This window comes from Zootoca vivipara, chromosome 1 (assembly GCF_963506605.1).
Source record: "Zootoca vivipara chromosome 1, rZooViv1.1, whole genome shotgun sequence".
NCBI lineage: Eukaryota > Metazoa > Chordata > Lepidosauria > Squamata > Lacertidae > Zootoca > Zootoca vivipara.
In genome coordinates this window covers 118,009,263-118,026,746 of record NC_083276.1, presented here as the reverse complement: position 1 = coordinate 118,026,746, position 17,484 = coordinate 118,009,263, and the positions used below count along the sequence as shown (strand labels likewise).

Here is a 17,484-nt window from a genome sequence, read left to right as displayed (position 1 = left end):
CCGTTTGGCCAAAACGCGCCGCTTGGCTAGCTGTGTGTCGTGTGAACGCCGCTAGCGCTTTTCGTTTCATGCGTGTAGTAGGCGCACCAACCCGCACTGCTGCCCTCCACACACCCCCATATAAACACGCAGGTTCCTCCGAAGCTGAACACCGGAGGGGGCGGGTGTGTACAGTAACATCGGGGCGGGGAGGCGCCGCCAGGAGCCAGCCGTGGCAGAAGGAGGCGGCGGCGGCGGCGGCGGCGGCGGACCGAGCCGAGCCGAGGAGGCGGCCTGAGGCGGGCCGACTTTCCCGGCTATCGCGAGAGGCGGCGAAGGGAGGGGAAAGCGGAGCCGAGAGGGCCGAGAGCGAAGGAGCCCGGCGGCCGAAGCTGCGTCGCGGTTGCTGAGGGGGGAAGAAGAAGCCTCGGAGGCCGCCGCCGCCGCCATGGCGGGCGCCGCCGGGGGCTCGAGCGCCCAGGAGAAGCGGGACACGGCGTCGCGCCTCAAAGCGGCCCTCAGCCTGAGCGCGGACGAGAGCGAGGCCGCGGCGGGCGAGCTGCGGTCGCTGCTGGAGACGGTGCTGAGTCCGCCGAGCGGCGGAGGCGCCGGGGGAGGCGAGTCGGTGTCGGAGGCGCTGGCGTGGTGCCGCTGCCTGCTGGCGGGCGGCGAGCCGTGGGACAGCTTCGTGCAGGCGGTGCGGGCCTACGACCCGGCCACGCTGTGCGGCCTGGTGTGGACGGCCAACTTCGTGGCCTACCGGTGCCGGACGTGCGGCATCTCGCCCTGCATGAGCCTGTGCGCCGAGTGCTTCCACCAAGGCGAGCATGCCGGCCACGACTACAACATGTTTCGCAGCCAGGCCGGCGGAGCCTGCGACTGCGGGGACGGCAACGTCATGCGGGAGGCCGGGTGAGTACCCCGGGGGGGGGGGAGACATTTGGCTAGGGCGGAGGGAGGGGGGAGCCCAAGGGAAGGCCTCCCCTGCGGGTGCCTGCGAGTGGGTGGCAACCCCCCCCCATCCCTCCATAAAATATCCGAGGGGGCACCTCCAAAGTGGATGGGCATTGCCATTCAGATGGTGCGTGTGCGCCACGTCATGCGATCGGTTATGTGGGGTGGGTCTTTACCTGGAAAAAAAACACACACAATATTTCATTCAAGTTGGCACCCCTGACATCTGGGAGAAAAGCGAGAGTCCCTCCCTCCCTCGCTTTCACGGACAAGAATAGTGAAAATAATAGTACCAGGGAGGACCGGTTGACTGTCATCTTCCTGTGTGCAAAATCCTGACCTAATCCACCCTATTAAGTAACCCGGAGCAAGCTTGTTTTTGCACTCATGGGCTCTGTTTTGACTCCAGAAACGGACAACAACAACACAATTATTATTACCGGTATTATTATTATTATTATTATTATTATTGTTATTATTTTAGCTATATGCCACTGATCGGACTGGGTTGGCCCAGCCTCTCTGGACAGCAACCGACAAAAAAGAGTAAAAACCCCACACAACATCAAACAGTAAAAACTTCCTTGAAGAGGGCTGCCTTCAGGTGTCTTTTAAAAACCACATAGCTGTTTATCTGTTTGACATCTGCTGGGAGGGTGTTCCACAGGGCATACCTGCCGTGTAATCCTAGGCGTGTCTGCTCAGAAGCAAAGCCGCACTGAACTAAATGGGACTTGTGTACTCTGTAAAGTGCTGCACACATTGATTGAATTATTATTATTATTATTTTATTTCTACCCTGCCCATCTGTCTGGGGCGGCTTCTAACACATAAAAAAACGTAATAAAACCCCAGACATTAAAAACTTCCCAATACCAGTAATAATGGATGCAGAATTGCAGGCTGTTTGCGGAATAAGTTTATGTGGTGAAGTGGGCCTTGTGGAAACTTTGGTCCAGCAGAGGTTTGTCCATTGGGGCAAAGGTGGCTGTGCGCCATCAACCTCAGTTTGGCCTTAGGCAGTCTCCATCTGCCCTCCTTCAGCCTTGCATCCAGTCCAGGAGGTGGCACCTGATTGTTGAGCTGGCACATGAAGCAGGTGGCGCTGTGGTCTAAACCCCTGAGCCTCTTGACGGTTCGAATCTGTGCGACGGGGTGAGCTCCTGTTGCTCTGTCTCAGCTTCTGCCAACCTAGCAGTTCAAAATCATGCTAGTGCAAGTAGATAAATAGGTACCGCTGCGGTGGGAAGGTAAACAGCATTTCTGTGCACTCTGGTTTCTGTTATGGTGTCCCTTTGTGACAGAAGCAGTTTAGTCATGCTGGCCATATGGCCCAGAAAGCTGTCTGTGGACAAACGCCAGCTCCCTCGCCTTGAAGCGAGATGGAACGCCGCACCCCATATTCAAGTTTGGCTGGACTTAACCATCCAGGGGTCCTTTTCCTTTTTTCCCTTTGCTGAGCTGGCCAGAGACATAGTGCTGTGTATCTCCTTAAAGTTTTGTCTTATTGGCACCACTTCCAAAATGGGTGGAGTCTTATGGGATGGGGAGATAGAAAAATTTGTGGGGGGGGGGCATTGATTTGGCCTCTAGGGCAGGAGTCAACCACCCCATCCTACGTTATTTAATTGTACAGTGGTACCTCGAGTTACAAACGTCTCAGGTTGCAAACACTTGAGGTTACAAACTCTGCTAACCTGGAAGAGTTACCTCGAGTTGAGAACTTTGCCCCAGGATGAGAACGGAAATTGTGTGCGGGTGGCGCAGCGGCAGCAAGAAGCCCCATTAGCGAAAGCACGCCTCTAATTAACAACAGTTTCAGGTTAAGAACAGACCTCCGGAACGAATCAAGTTTGTAACTAGAGGTACCACTACTGGGATTCCCTGCAGTGCAGAGGTTCCTGGGAGAAGTCAAAGGGTATAATGTGCTAAGTGGCTTCTTGTTGTTTTTTGAAGCATTTGAGGGTGGGAGTACCTGCTGTTGCTGCAGTAATGGACAGATGTAAAGCTGTGAGGGTGTAATTTCAGCAGCGCAGTAGTGTTTTATTGGCAGGGCGAGACGATGAAGTGCTGCCAAGTTATGGAAGAGTCACTAGCTGCCATATTGAACGCATGTGATAGCTGGAGTCATCCTATCCCCTACTCTCGTTTTAGTAAGGACTGAAGTGTGAACTCTGAAGGTATGCCAGTATGTAAACAATTCCCAAGTGTCGTCTGATCACCATGATAGACACTGTCCATTGTTGGCAGTGCCAGCTGTGGAAGTTGGCTGTTTTTATTTTTGTGTGCTAATGCTGTGTCATCGCAGCAGGCAAGCCTATAATTAAAATGTAGCTGTGCCTTACAAATTCAATTGGTGGGAAGAATATAATGCAGTTGTCATAGTTTCCAAAAAGATTGCTTCCTGATCTGTTTGACTGCTAAATTGCTATGAGAATCTGTGTTGTGTTGCTGGATTCTTCTTGTTGAAGTTTGCATCCTTGATTATCGATGCAATGTGAATGTGGGGACAGTGAAGTGGGAATGTGGGATCTGATAGGGATTATTTTAATTTAGTGATAGTGTGTAGTGGCAGTCTGCACTTAGGTTTTCAGATGTGCCAAATATTCTTTTGGATGACAAGTAACAGTATGTTTTGACAAATCCAATATCATCACATTTGAAGGAGATGTAGCAAAAGTCAATAAAGGTGTTTCCTGGATTATATACTTGAAGTTGATGTGCAAATGAACTCAGTTAGACCTAGTTCCCAGAAATAACAAATGGAATTGTAAGGTTGTTACATGTGGCCAGGTAAAGGTAAAGGTAAAGGGACCCCTGACCATTAGGTCCAGTCGTGACCGACTCTGGGGTTGCGCGCTCATCTCGCATTATTGGCCGAGGGAGCCGGCGTATAGCTTCCAGGTCATGTGGCCAGCATGACAAAGCCGCTTCTGGCGAACCAGAGCAGCACATGGAAACGCCGTTTACCTTCCCGCTGTAGCGGTTCCTACCGGTATTTATCTACTTGCATTTTGACGTGCTTTCGAACTGCTAGGTTGGCAGGAGCTGGGACCAAGCAACGGGAGCTCACCCCGTCGCAGGGATTCGAACCGCCGACCTTCTGATCAGCAAGCCCTAGGCTCAGTGGTTTAACCACAGCGCCACCTGGGTCCCATACATGTGGCCAGAGGGAACCTAAATTCAGGTGGTCATTATATGGCTATCTCCTTGAATTGGACCACTTGTTCAAATACTTTGGACTTCGTGTCAATGAGAAACTCTCATGGAAGTTACATCTGGGTGACATTAAATTATCAAGAGCCAGGTCCATTGGCCAGCTCAGCAGATTTTTCTGTACAAAAGAAAACCAATGAATTAATGCTGTTCTCAAGATCTTTGTGGCTAAAATCAAAGCACAAATGCAGAAATCTGGGAAGTTGGAGCAAAGTGCAATATGGAAGTTCTGCAAAATAAATTTGCAGTAGCAGCCAAGAAGCTGCATTCTAGTCATATCAAGAATTATAGTGTATTGTAAAGTTTTATCCAATGTTTTGTTACCCCTGGAGGATGACATACATGGTTGTTAATGGTTGCTCTGTGATTCCATAGCAAGTCTTTCTTTTAATTCATGTGTTGTGTTGGAATTTTATATATATACACACACAGTGAGGGGGAAAAAGTATTCCTGTTGTTATTCTATCTCTGACAGCTACAATAAATATACCATTCAAATTATGGACTGGCCATTTCTTCGTTAGGGGGCAAACAGGCAAATTTAGCAGGGGATCAAACACTTTCCCCCCTCACACTGTGTGTGTGTGTGTGTGTGTGTGTGTGTGTGTGTGTGTAATCCTACACATAGAAAACTGGCATGTCAAAAAGAAGGCTAGTTTCTATGTTCTTGGAAACTTTTAAATTGAGAATTCAAACATATGAACTCCACCTTCCAGAAAAAGGATTACCACCTCCTCTTATACTTGTAATAACTAGTATTTAATTCCCAACAGTCTTGCATTAATTAATGTATCTTGTGAAAACAGTGAATGTGTTTATAACATAAGAGTATGCTAATTGCTGTAGTAACCAATATCCAGTGAGACTTTGTGGTAGCTTTTATGTCTTGGCAAATCTGCTGATTCTTCCCACTGACTTGATGGAAGTCACTATTTAAGCTAAGGAGCTATCAAGTATAAAAGATAAAGCCCCAGTCCCCTTTGGGTAACTGAAGGGGTTGGTAGAAAGTGAGCTATTTTGTGTGTTACTTCTTAGTTTACAGCTGAGATCTTTTGGACTGTTTCAAGTTCTGGAATAGGAATTTGCCTCTACAATTCTAGACTTTTGTCTTTCTCATTGTTCCCATTCATTCTTCACCTCTCCTTAATATTGTCTACCCTTCCCATGGTCTGTATGAATATCCAGCAGACCAACCAAGACTGTATTAGTCAAGATCATCCTTTATCTGTTTTGTGTTTTAAGTTTTCCATCATAGCAAGCAGTTGCCCTCTCTTTCAGGTCAACATTAACAGCTACCGTGTTTCCCCTTTTTTAAGACACCGTCTTATAACTTTTTTCCCTCAAAAAAACACACAGTGGCTTATTTTCAGGGGGTGTCTTTTTTTTTTAAAAAAGTGCTGGTACAACTGGGACCCACTGGCTCAGGATGCTCGGTGCTCTCTTCTGCACATTGCTGGGCGCGTTGTTGGCGCTGCCAGTTCCGAGCGCCTGCAGGGTGGGGTGGGGGTGGCAGTGCTTTAAACCCCCAACCCTGTAGAAAGCAATGGAAGTTATGGACCGTAACAATCCTTAAGAGGCGCAGGTCTTAAAAAACCCCTGGTATCACCCTTGAAGCACAGCCTTCCAAAGTCAGGGGGGAAGAGGTCTGTTTAGACAAAGGAAAGGATCGGGGTGATTCTGTGCCCTGGGACCCACAGAACTACTTTAAAAATCCCAACCTGGGGTGGGGGGTCAAATAGTGAAGCCCCATAGCCCTGTAGCAACAGAAGGCACATTCTGAAGCACCCGAGCTGTTCGGTTCCATAAAAAATCCAGGAATTGTAAAATTAACAACAATAATGGGGGGGGGCACTCTATCCAAAGAGTTAAGAAGGAATGGGAAAGTGTTGAGTTATATATGGAAAAATATGGAAAGGAAAGTTAGTTAAAGATAAAAAATAAATAATTATCGCAAGGGGAAAAATAACATCATAAAGGGTAATAATATTAAATATAAAATAGACAACACAACAGAAAAAGCAAGTATATGACTAAATGAGATCGCACAGGAGTGAGGGAAGTGGGGAGAGAGGGAGGGGGGTAAGGAATGGAAGGAGACAATGGTTGGAGGAGGGTATAGGGGGATGAATTAAAGGAAAATTAAGACTGAGAAGCGCATGGTTTTTGTTTTTTAAAGATGCAAAGGCTTGCAATCAGCCAAAGTATAGAGCCCAACTTCCAAGAGACTGCGATCTACTTGCGGATTTATAAACTGGAGGTGATCTACCCCCGTTTTATTGGTGTTCAGGTCAGAGTTGTTTTTAGAGAGAGGAAATATCCCATTTTTGAGGTTAAAGTAAAAGTTCCTGACCTTTTTTTTATAATGAGGAAATGCTGCTAAAACTCTGTTCTTCATTCCACGAAGGGGAGAGGGGGCGGGGCCGGGTGCTCAAAGACAAAAGAAATGGAAAAGGAGATAGCGATCAACTCCAGCCTCGCATTCATGCAGCCGTCGGGAGAGGCAGGGGCTGCAGCCGAGTGCTGCTTCACAAACAAACGGGGGAAAGTGCTTAGAACCCAGAGAATCCAGCTGAAAAACACGAAGCAGCAACAGCAATTGCACACACACCATCCCAAGCCAGCACAGTAACCAAGTCCCAAAAGCAAGAAAGGACTCAGCAAACACTGCTGCGGCCGGCGTTGCTGCTGCTGACTCGGGGAGCTCAGTGATCTCTTCCGCACAGCGCCTATCACTATGGCTTATTTTCGGGGTACGGTTTATATTTCTCAAATGCTTAGAAATGCTGCTATGGCTTATTTTATGACTACGCCTTAAAAAGGGGGAAACACGGTATGTAAAAGGTCAGGTTTCTTGGTACTTTTGCCACAGCAAGAATTTCTAGCATGCAAAGAAATAAAGTTCAAGTTGTATTCTGCCTGGCACTACTTTTGTTGTTGTTGCTGAAATCCCTGGTTGATTGTGTCCAGTGTAACGTCTCTTAAAACAACCTCCTTGGCTGCTGAGCCAATGAACAGTTTTCAATAAAGCTATGATTCACAGTACTGTGTACCCATACACAATCTCTTGTCAAACTAAACTTTCTAAAATTTACTTTGCCTGAATACATTTTGGCTTTGAAATCAAGATGGGTTTAATTATTCATCTACCTCTTCCCCCTGACACTTTAGAAATTTTGGGGCTATAAATAAGAGTATAGAAGCTCAGAATCAGGTAGTTGCAATGTGGCTTTTGTCCGATACCACCCCACGAAAACCCCAATCCAGTCAAATGCTGAGAGATGTTTTTTGGTGAATCCAGGCAATTACAAAGTGGCTTTTTAAATCACTGAGTGGTTTTCTGTTTTTAAATTCATCCACTTGTACTTTAAAACAACAGCAACCCAGGCTTATGATTATTAGTGAAACATTTGTATTGACATTTTAATTTTACTGCTGTTACGTTTTTATACAGTTGTAAAACAAATGAAAAAACTTCATTTGTATTTATGTAGAGGATGCTCTTCAGGGCCGTCTTAAGCACCTCTGGCGCCCTGGTGCGATGGATCCCTCCGGAGCCCTGCCCTGTTTTCCAGCACGGCGGGCGGGCGGGCTCAGCGCGCATCGCTGCTGCCGAGGGCGCTGCTGCGCGACGGAGTGCCCGGTGGGCGCCCACCTGGCGGGCTGGCGCCGTGACTCCCTGCGCCACCCAGCCTGGCCGTAGGGCCGGCCCTGATGCTCTTTAACTAAAGATCATGCCAAGATCATTAATATCTAAGGAAACTACATTAGCTATGATAAGTAAAGTGAAATTTTTGAATACAATATAGAAGTGAAAGTCATATGAGAAATTAAAAAAAAATCAGCTGAGGATTTTGCTTTGACAGCAAGCCTTCAGGAACACGTATTTGGCAGGGCAACAACATAGAAGCCAAATGTTATTTCAGTGGTTTATTCAAGTAAGTGGTGTTGGGCATACTCATGCATAACTGAGAATGTGTTCTGTACCAGACCTTTAAGTGAAACATTCTTAAGTTATGTCTTAGGAGGAATTATATAGACTGTTCTCTGAAAAATCTTTTTTGTAACACGTGGAGTCTCTTTTTCCTCAACCATTTAATGCAGTGATGGCCAAACTTGGCCCTCCAGCTGTTTCTATCATCCCTAGCTAACAGGACCAGTGGTCAGGGATTATGGGAATTATAGTCCCAAAACAGCTGGAGGGCTGAGTTTTTCCATCACTGATTTAATGTATCCACAGCTTTTCTTTTGTTGGTATTTTTTTGCCACTGCAAGGATAGACCAGTGTTTTTTGTGTGGTCAGGACAAATCACAACTTCCTCTTAAATAAGCTCTAAATTATCTGCAAATACTGTAGTTTGATTTCTCTCTGTGTTGGATTTGTGTTTTGTCTTTTGTATGTAATAGCCATGACAATCCTTTTTTCTCTTTCATTTCTCCTGAAATTGTAACTCTGCTTCTGTTGTAGCATTTAAAATTGAGTGAGAGACTGCTTTCTGAATGTGTGCAAATGAAAACATTCCAGCTAGTACTGCAAGATTCAGTAGTTGTTTGTCTGGTAGTACAGATGTTTCTATGGCAAGTCCTATATCAGTGAGCTGTGAGAAAGGAACTTTCTTCCCAGTTTCTCTACAGTTTATGGCAGGAATGGGGAATCTGCAGCCGACCATATGTAGTTGTTGGGAGTTGGGAGTCCAGCGATATCTGGAACAGGCACAGGCAAACTCGGCCCTCCAGATGTTTTGAGACTACAGTTCCCATCATCCCTGACCACTGGTCCTGTTAGCTAGGGATGATGGGAGTTGTAGTCCCAAAACATCTGGAGGGCCGAGTTTGCCTGTGCCTGATATGGAAGGTCACATCTTTCTCATGACTTGGATAGTTTTGCATTACTTGGTGGGTATAAAGTTCTCGTCTCGTCAGCTCAATAGAGCTGGAAAAGATTCAGAAAAGAGCAACCAAAATGACCAGGGAGATAGAGCAACTTCCCTTTCCTATGAGGAAAGGTGACAACAGTTGGCGCTTCAAAGTTTACAGAAAAGGTGAGTAAAACTTCATGGTGTGAAGAAAGTGAATAGAGAAAGGTTTTTCACTTCTTATAGTGCAGAACTTGGGGAAATCCAATGAATCTGGATGTTGGAAGAGTCAGGGCAGACAAAGGAAAGTACCCTTTCACTCGGTTAAACTGTACAATTTGCTCCCACAAGAGTTAGTGATAGTCACCAACATGGATGGCTTCAAAATAATATTTCATGGAGGTCATGGTATAATCAGTGGCAACTAGTAACAACGACTGTGCCTCTGAATATCAGTTACTGGAACTTGCAAGGAAAGAAAGTGATGTTGCACTCATGTCCTGCCTTCTGTAAAAATCTGGTTAGCCACTGTGACATCAGGATGCTGGACCCAGTAGGCTCTTCTAACATTACTTTCAGTGCTATTTTTTCTAGAAAAAAGAGGTGCCGGTAAACCTCCCTCATTCTCTTAGAATGGCAATGGTGCCCACCTGAGAGGTGCTGGAACTTAGTTCCTATGACTTCCCTTTGAGAAAAAAAAAGCCCTACTTAGGTTTATGTTTACATATGCAGCCATAGCATGGTTTGTTTGTTTTTCAAAATTAGCAACCACCTGTTCTTTGTTATTAATTAGGTGGCTGAGTATGTTTAACTTTGTATAACTTTATTTGTAGGTTTTGCAAAAGGCATCGGATAAAATCAAGCTCAGAAGTTCCGTCTGTTCCAAAAGATCTGTTGATAATGTCAGAACTAGTTCTTCCACAATTCATCTTCTGTCTTATTCAGTACTTACGGGAAGGCTATGATGAACCAGGTATGGATGCTATTAATATTTTTGGAAAAGTTCACAAGGCAGATTCCCAGTGCAACGAATAAGTGTTGTTAGTTTCATTTTTGTGACAGTTACAGGTAGGTAGCCGTGTTGGTCTGCTGTCAAAACAAAATAAAAATAAAATAGAAAAATTCCTTCCAGTAGCACCTTAGAGACCAACTAAGTTTGTCATTGGTATGAGCTTTCATGTGCATGCACACTTCTTCAGATTTTTGTGACAGTCTATTTTGTTCTGAAGGTAGGGATGATTTCAAACTGCTGGTGAATTGCAAGTGGGCTTTTAATAAAGTGTGATGTCAGGATTGTGAAGTTGAATATGATCAGTGAAGCTTAGGTTAGCCTTCTCCCTGCCACCATGTAAGCAACTCCTTATATTTTGCAAAATGAGAGAAAAGCTGAAATCCTAGCAAAAGTTGATGCAGAGTGTCCTGGGTTACACAGAAAAGAGTGGAGTGGGAGAGAATTATACTTTGAGTGGAGTAAGCCATGGTGTGAATGCTGAGATAGAGTTCAAGATAACTGGGAGCCATAACGATAGTCTGAGAGTAAGGGAAGAATTTAGATACCTGATAATGTTAGAATTGAGGGAATGAGAGGCATCACTCTGTGGAAAGGAAACAAGAACTTCCAACATCCTGTGTTGAATATAAAAAGAAAACAAAAGCTAGTTGCTTGGTTTAAAAAGTTTTTTACTGTTTTTTCTTTCTTTATTGATCATAGAGATGTGAGCAGCTTATCTCTCATACAAATATTGTAATCAGCAAGGGGTGTATAATCTAAAATTTTAATTGTTGGGATGGGGTGATGTTGTAACAGATTACCAAGTAAGGAGCCACAAAGTAGCTAGAACGGTTTGCTCAATCTGCTACAAACTTCTTGCTTGTTTGTTTTTCAGTTCTTGATGTTCCATCAGAGAAAGACCTTCACAAAGTCCTTCAGATATTGGAATCCCACATTTCATTTCTGGAAGATCTGACAAAAATGGGAGGAGCAATGCGTTCAGTCCTTACTCAGGTTTTGACAAATCAGCAGTTCTATAAAGATCTTAGCTCTGGTGAGTTGGTATGTTATTATGTATTGAGGAGTTTTTGGTATTAACCATGCATTCTGTACTTTAAAAAGTCACAAAATAGTGTGGGTATGGGAGAAGGGAGTGGCATTTATTATTGCCGATGATGTCACAGTCTGCGACACACAACCACAATTCCACACTGGTCTTGTGGTAGTTGCAGATGTGCTGCCAACAGAGGAGTCAAATTTTCCTTATGACAAAGCACATTGAAAACACTACTCAAAGGAAGGTATGTGAATCCCATGCATCAAATGAGTTATAGGGCATTTATCGTGTTGCAAAGCCCCAAATGTATTTAACTCTGTGGGCTATTTATTGTTTAATCTCTAGTCAAACTTTCTAACCCATTCAGGCTACAGGAAGCCCAGTTCACTTTCTGCAGCTGATCAGCTGTCAGTTGGGCGGTAGTGGAAAGGTTGCTGTAACAGTGCTGCTAAGCAGTGGGAGGGTGGGCAGCAGTTTTAGTTGCCTTGGGATGGCTGTGGAGTGCAGGCTTTGATCTGCCTGCCCAGAGCTCTCAGTGCAGCTAAAATTGCAATCTCTGCACTGCCGATAACAGTGGGAGGGCGGAATTTTTAGCTGCATCAGGATTACTGGGGGTGGCGTGCAGACTTGTAATGGTTAAAGTTGCATCAGAGTTCCTGATGCAGCTGCAAAGGGGAAGATTAAACTGTTATTGTGAGGTGGGGAGGATATGTGTGTAAGGGGGAGGAATGCACTGGCAGCCCAGCTGCACACCATCACATCTGCAGAAAGGTGGCCACCCCTGCAATAAGGCTTGGTGAGGCTGGTCCCTAGAGTGAACGTAAATCTTTTGAAATATGTTTCCAGGTGGTGCAGAAAATGCATGTGCGAAGAAAAGCCACGAGATGTATCTTGTAGCTCTGAAAGGTTCTGGACTCACATTTCCCGAAGACAAGGCTGCATGTGGAGCGCAGGAGCAAGCAGCTGGAGGAGCAAGCTCTTCAGTAGTTCAAGGTCTCTCTATTTATTTATTTATTTGAAAAATATCTTTGTTATTTGAAGACTCTTCTTAGACTTGCAGCGTTGCCTCATGTCTGCTTCTGAAATAATTGACAGAATGCAGTTGAAACTACACAGTACCAGATAACAGAGAGGAAAACAGAACTCCTTTTCAATTGCTACAATGGGGGAATATCTCAATTCTTACACAAGTAAATTGCAATGGAAGCATTGGGTCCCTTTGATCCTATCCATTAGAAAATGTGTAAGTTCGAATGAGCACTTAGTAATTGTGTGGCACAAGGTCACATTTCATTATCAGCAGCAGCACTACCCCCAGCAACATGCATTTCTGCGCTGTTCCAGGCTTTGTCCCAAACCACATGTAGCACTTTCTGAAGTATTTACCATTTTCCTCCTAGTGTTTTATTTCCAATATTGCTAGACCTAATGCAGCCCATGCTCGAAAAATAAATCCAAACTTACATGGAGAGATAGGTGGGGGCATTGTTTTTTTAAAATGAAATTATCCAATTATTCTTTTGTCCAGTTGTGTATGAATTAGAAAAGCTAATTTCATGTTTAATTTCTCAAGGTTTTGCAGGTGCCACGCCAGCTTCAGGGCAAGGTGACTCTTCAGATGAGGTGAGATTTCTTCAGAAATAAAAGAAAGCACAATAATATGTGAAATAAATTGAAATACCCTAATTTTTATCATGCTTGCCTTTGCTAACATGTACTGTAGACTGGTGGTGTCAGCCCTATAAGCCATTAAACAGAAAACACAGCTCTTTGTATTGATGTAGGGCCAGTCCCTCCCCGCTTTCTCCCCTAGGAGAGTTGTTAATACTGCTTTCGTTGAACTAATTTTAGCAACACTGGGGATCGCAGTGTATATAGCAACTTCTGGAAATAACGCTAACTCATTACTATGTCAGATTCACTTGCTGGGGCAGGTTTTAACTAGTGTTAATGCAGCTAAGGATGTGTTTCAGCTGCATCTTTCCGGTGTTCTTGTATTGACAACAACGGCTTGTTCTTCACCAGGTTCCTTTTCTTAGAATTTGTAGGATAGGAATACTTCTTTCTAACAGGGCGCTCCTAAGCATGTTTATGCAGAAGTAAGTCCTGCTGAGGTTGATGGGGTTTATTTCCTAGAAAGCATGCTTAGGATTTAACTGGGAGTAAGTCCCATTGGAACACTGGGTAGGCGTGCCTGGTATTGTTCTGCACATTAACTATGCTGGGCGAATAACTAACAACATATGTGTGTTTATATATACACATTTTTAAAACAGAAATAATAAAGGACCTATCAGTTGCAGATGTTTCCCAAGAGCTCTTGTAAACCGGAGGTAGGACTCTAGATTAGATGCTGAATAAGCATCTTCCTGAGATCCCTTTACCTTTGTAAAGAAGAGTAAAGTGAGAAAAGTGGGGAAAGAGTCTGCTGTTTCAGTAGTTCCATATCTGGTTCTAATCTAGAACTGGGTTCTTGGCTGCTGAACAAGAAAGATTTTGTTGAAGCACGTCCCACATCTGCATGCAACCAGGAGTCGTATGCTGCAACTGTGTGCATCCTCTAGTTTTTCGTGCACTTAGATGCTGAAGTCCTGTTTTTTCTAACATGTAAATGACGGGAATTTCCCATGGCAAATAATAGTCCATCTTTTTTTAAATAAAAAAAATGGTTCTTAACAGTAGCCTGGCTTAACAGGAATATAACTGGTGAACCTTTCATTGATACCGATATCAGTGCTCACTGAGTGCTCACTGGAAGGACAGATCGTGAAGCTGAGGCTCCAATACTTTGGTCACCTCATGAGAAGAGAAGACTCCCGGGAAAAGACCCTGATGTTGGGAAAGATTGGGGGCACTAGGAGAAGGGGACGACAGAGGACGAGATGGTTGGACAGTGTTCTCGAAGCGAAGCTACCAACATGAGTTTGACCAAACTGCGGGAGGCAGTGGAAGACAGGAGTGCCTGGTGTGCTCTGGTCCATGGGGTCACGAAGAGTCAGATACGACTAAACAACAACAACAAAAATCAGTGTTGGGGAAAGCTTTATGAACTCAATTTCTGCATAACAGGCTGCAGTAAAAGTTGCCAGAATAAAATGCCAGAAAAGAAAAGAAAATAAATCTTTGTTTGAAAACCTTAGTTCAAAACTTTTTGCAGTGTTTTTGGATTTTTGTTCAGCTTCAGGAAATGAACATATTGGTGGCTGCTTCAGAGTCATTTTCAGATGCGAATGCAAAATGAACATGTTGAATGTTTATAACATTTGCACATGATTTCTGGTTAATGCTGAACTGTAATTAAACAGATGTGGAGGGGGGAAATAATTGGTTTATATCCAGAACAATTTATTAGAAGTTTGTTGTTGTTTGTGCAGCAGAGTCTGCTATGCTTTTAGCAGTGCTATTTATAAGCTAATATGTTTCAAAGTGCTGCTGTACTTTCACAGTTTTTAAAAACAAAACAGTAGCTATTTTTAAAAAAATGGCAGTGTAACCGAAGGTGAACTCAAATCTTTGAATTAATGAGACCCGGCTAAAAATGATACTTAAGACACTTCATATTTGGACAGTTTATTATGAGGGAATGAATATGTAAGGTTAGGATTTAGACAGGAATCTGATACAATGATCTTTACAGGGGGAAGTGGGAATGGGAGGGTAGCACAATTATACAGTTCCTTTGTTTCCTTCTTTTTTCTTTGAAAAGCATATTAATAGCATATATAGTCCTGGACAGTAAGATGTTTTATATTGATCCACTTTCAAACTCTTTCCATATCTCAGGAGGACCAGGATGGTGGCCAAGGCGTGGGAAAACGCAAGAGGGTAAAACTAAGCAGCACCACCAAAGGTACATTGGCATATAGTTTGTCAGCTACTTTTGTGTTTTTGTATCTTGATGTCACCAAGCCTGATCAGTTTTTGATCAGTCTTGACTGAAGAATGCAGGATGAGAAAAGACTGAGAAATATGCCGGCATGACACCAGAATTCACTGCTGCCACCAGTGTCTTGTATTAGTTGCATATGTTTCCTTTTAAGCTGCCAGTAAGTTTGCAGTATGCCCCTTGATCAAATGATGAAGAGCGTTCTTAGAGTTGTATCATACGGGGCTTTTGTTTCCTCTCTCCACACACACACACACACACTGCCACATCCCCCCAGAATCTTCTTTGGTAGGTTCCCCAACCCTCTGGAGCTGATTTTGAGGGTGCATGGGGGGATGGAGAGGAGAAGAGCAGAAGAGGAAGTTCTGGTGTGTGCATGGAAATCTGATGTAGCAGCAGAGCTGCAGTGTTTGATACAACCCTCAACATGTAATCGTATTACATATATATATATATATATATATATATATATATATATATATATATATATATATATATATATATATTACACAGTATTTTCCTTGGGGCAAGGAATTCCATGGCTCAGCTTTCCACAAGCTAAGTACATGCATTTGATCTGGAGGTATTTGTGACCCACCTTCTCTGTTTTAGGCAGAGGTTGCTGAAGCAGAGGGCCTATGCAGAAAAGGCTTTTTCTATTATATTTTTCCCTATCCATTCCCCATAATTTTTTCACCTTGTAATTTCTTCTCACAATTCTCCTTTCATAATCAACTTGTACCTTATTTCCCTGCCCCCACTGGCCAACCCCACACCCCATCATTTTCTTTCATCCCTCCTCTCTGCTCCTTTTTTCTTTCATTTCTTCCTCCTTTAGCAGCTTTGCTCTAGCACCTTCCTTTCTATTCTCAGTTTATTTTATCACTGATAATCATAATTATAATATCTCACTTTCTAATTCTCTTCGGCAACACCTCTGGAGGCCTCCCTTCCCTTCCTCCGTTCTCCTGGCCACTTTCACTTTCACTCAGCAAGGAAAAAGCTCCAGGCATTGGTTCAACTAGAAGGCTTTGGCATGGGCAGGACAGGCAAGCGACTAGGCATTGGGCACACTGAGGCCCCTCTGAAATTGCCCCGGGATACATTGACGGGTCCCTGCTGTTTGAGAAGCCTTGGTGCAAATTGTTATGAGCGGCTAACCCCTTCAGAATTCTACTGAATGATGTGACAAGACATGAAAGATGACTGTCTAAAAAAAGAAAAGAAAAGATTGTAACCTAGCTGCCAGGTGGCAGGCAATTAGTATAATTTGCACATCATTTTCATGGATATGGTTTGTGTCAAACTGCAGTTGATGGATGTGTTGTGCCGGTTCTCAGTATTATTATACTCCCTTTGTTATCCTTAAAGACAACCCTCCACAAGCCATTCAGCCATCAGTAGTTAGGAAAAACAATTAATTTAGATATGTCTCTTCCCCCCCCCCCCCATTACTTACTCAGAAACACACCTTTTTACAGAACTTTTTAAAAACAGTAGGCTATTCTGTGTGAAAAGGGTACATAGTGTGTGTTTTGATTTTTAATGCTTGCTGGGTCTACTTTAGGACAAGAGGGTGGGTTTGGAGGGCCTTGACTTCAGTAGAATCATAGGGAACAGGATAAAGCTGAAATTCTAACCAGTACCTGTATGTACCAGATAAGTGGCCCCGGCACAGTGGGCAACCTGTAGGCTGCAGATCATTGCTTGTATACTCCTGTATCTGTAACCTTTAATTATTCACTATGAATGATCAGCAAGCTGTTGTGTACATTTTTCTTTCTGTCCTCCATTTTCTGCAGCTATGGTACCTAACTCTTAAGCAGCCTTTTAAGCTTTGAGCAGATGAGATGAAAAACACTGGCCTGTTTATATCATGGGGTTTGTAGTTGCTGTGTGTGATTTGAATTGTATGGAAGATTTGTACTGAAGTCTTCTTTGAAGAAAAAAAAACCTCTGAAAATAAAGTTCTCTGGGCCAGCCAGATGTACTGACTTGCCCAGGCATAGGCAAACTCGGCCCTCCAGATGTTTTGGGACTACAACTCCCATCATCCCTAGCTAACAGGACCAGTGGTCAGGGATGATGGGAATTGTAGTCCCAAAACATCTGGAGGGCCGAGTTTGCCTATGCCCAATCTAGTTTTTCTCTTAGTAATAAACTCCAGATTCTTTTTTTTTGTTAGTAGAAAAATATTAAAGAGTTAACAATATTTCTTAACAGCCTCCTTCCACTTTTATTACTCATTTTTGTACAGATCAATCCATTATGGATGTTTTGAAGCATAAATGTTTTCTAGAAGAATTATTATTTTGGACAATAAAATATGAATTTCCCCAGAAGATGGTAACTTTCTTACTCAACATGCTTCCAGATCAGGATTATAAGGTATTTGTGTGTTTCCTCTTTCCTTTCCTGTCAAAACACTTCCCCATTGCAGTTTGCATTTGGCACGGGGTAGGTATGGCAGAAGTTCTTCAAATGCAGCATTTATTTATTTTTACTGTAGCGTAAGGTTGCTGGTTGAAAATAGTGCAAAAGAAAATAA

The 17,484-nt window shown here is 43.7% G+C and overlaps 1 protein-coding gene and 1 long non-coding RNA gene across 2 annotated transcripts in view; both read left to right on the top strand.

Moving 5' to 3' along the window:
* Positions 1-301: 301 nt before the first annotated feature.
* UBR3 (ubiquitin protein ligase E3 component n-recognin 3) overlaps positions 302-17,484 on the top strand; it is an 87,897-nt gene continuing 70,714 nt past the window's right edge. The window contains exons 1-7 of the mRNA XM_035135671.2: positions 302-891; positions 9,836-9,975; positions 10,889-11,047; positions 11,897-12,043; positions 12,624-12,673; positions 14,834-14,900; positions 17,194-17,324. Coding sequence (XP_034991562.2) covers positions 428-891; positions 9,836-9,975; positions 10,889-11,047; positions 11,897-12,043; positions 12,624-12,673; positions 14,834-14,900; positions 17,194-17,324 — 1,158 coding nt within the window. The 5' untranslated portion in view covers positions 302-427. The remainder of the gene's footprint in view (positions 892-9,835; positions 9,976-10,888; positions 11,048-11,896; positions 12,044-12,623; positions 12,674-14,833; positions 14,901-17,193; positions 17,325-17,484) is intronic.
* Positions 899-4,761, top strand: LOC132592952 (uncharacterized). Its single transcript, XR_009558440.1, has 2 exons — positions 899-3,726; positions 4,104-4,761. It is a non-coding gene; the product is annotated as an uncharacterized LOC132592952 (long non-coding RNA).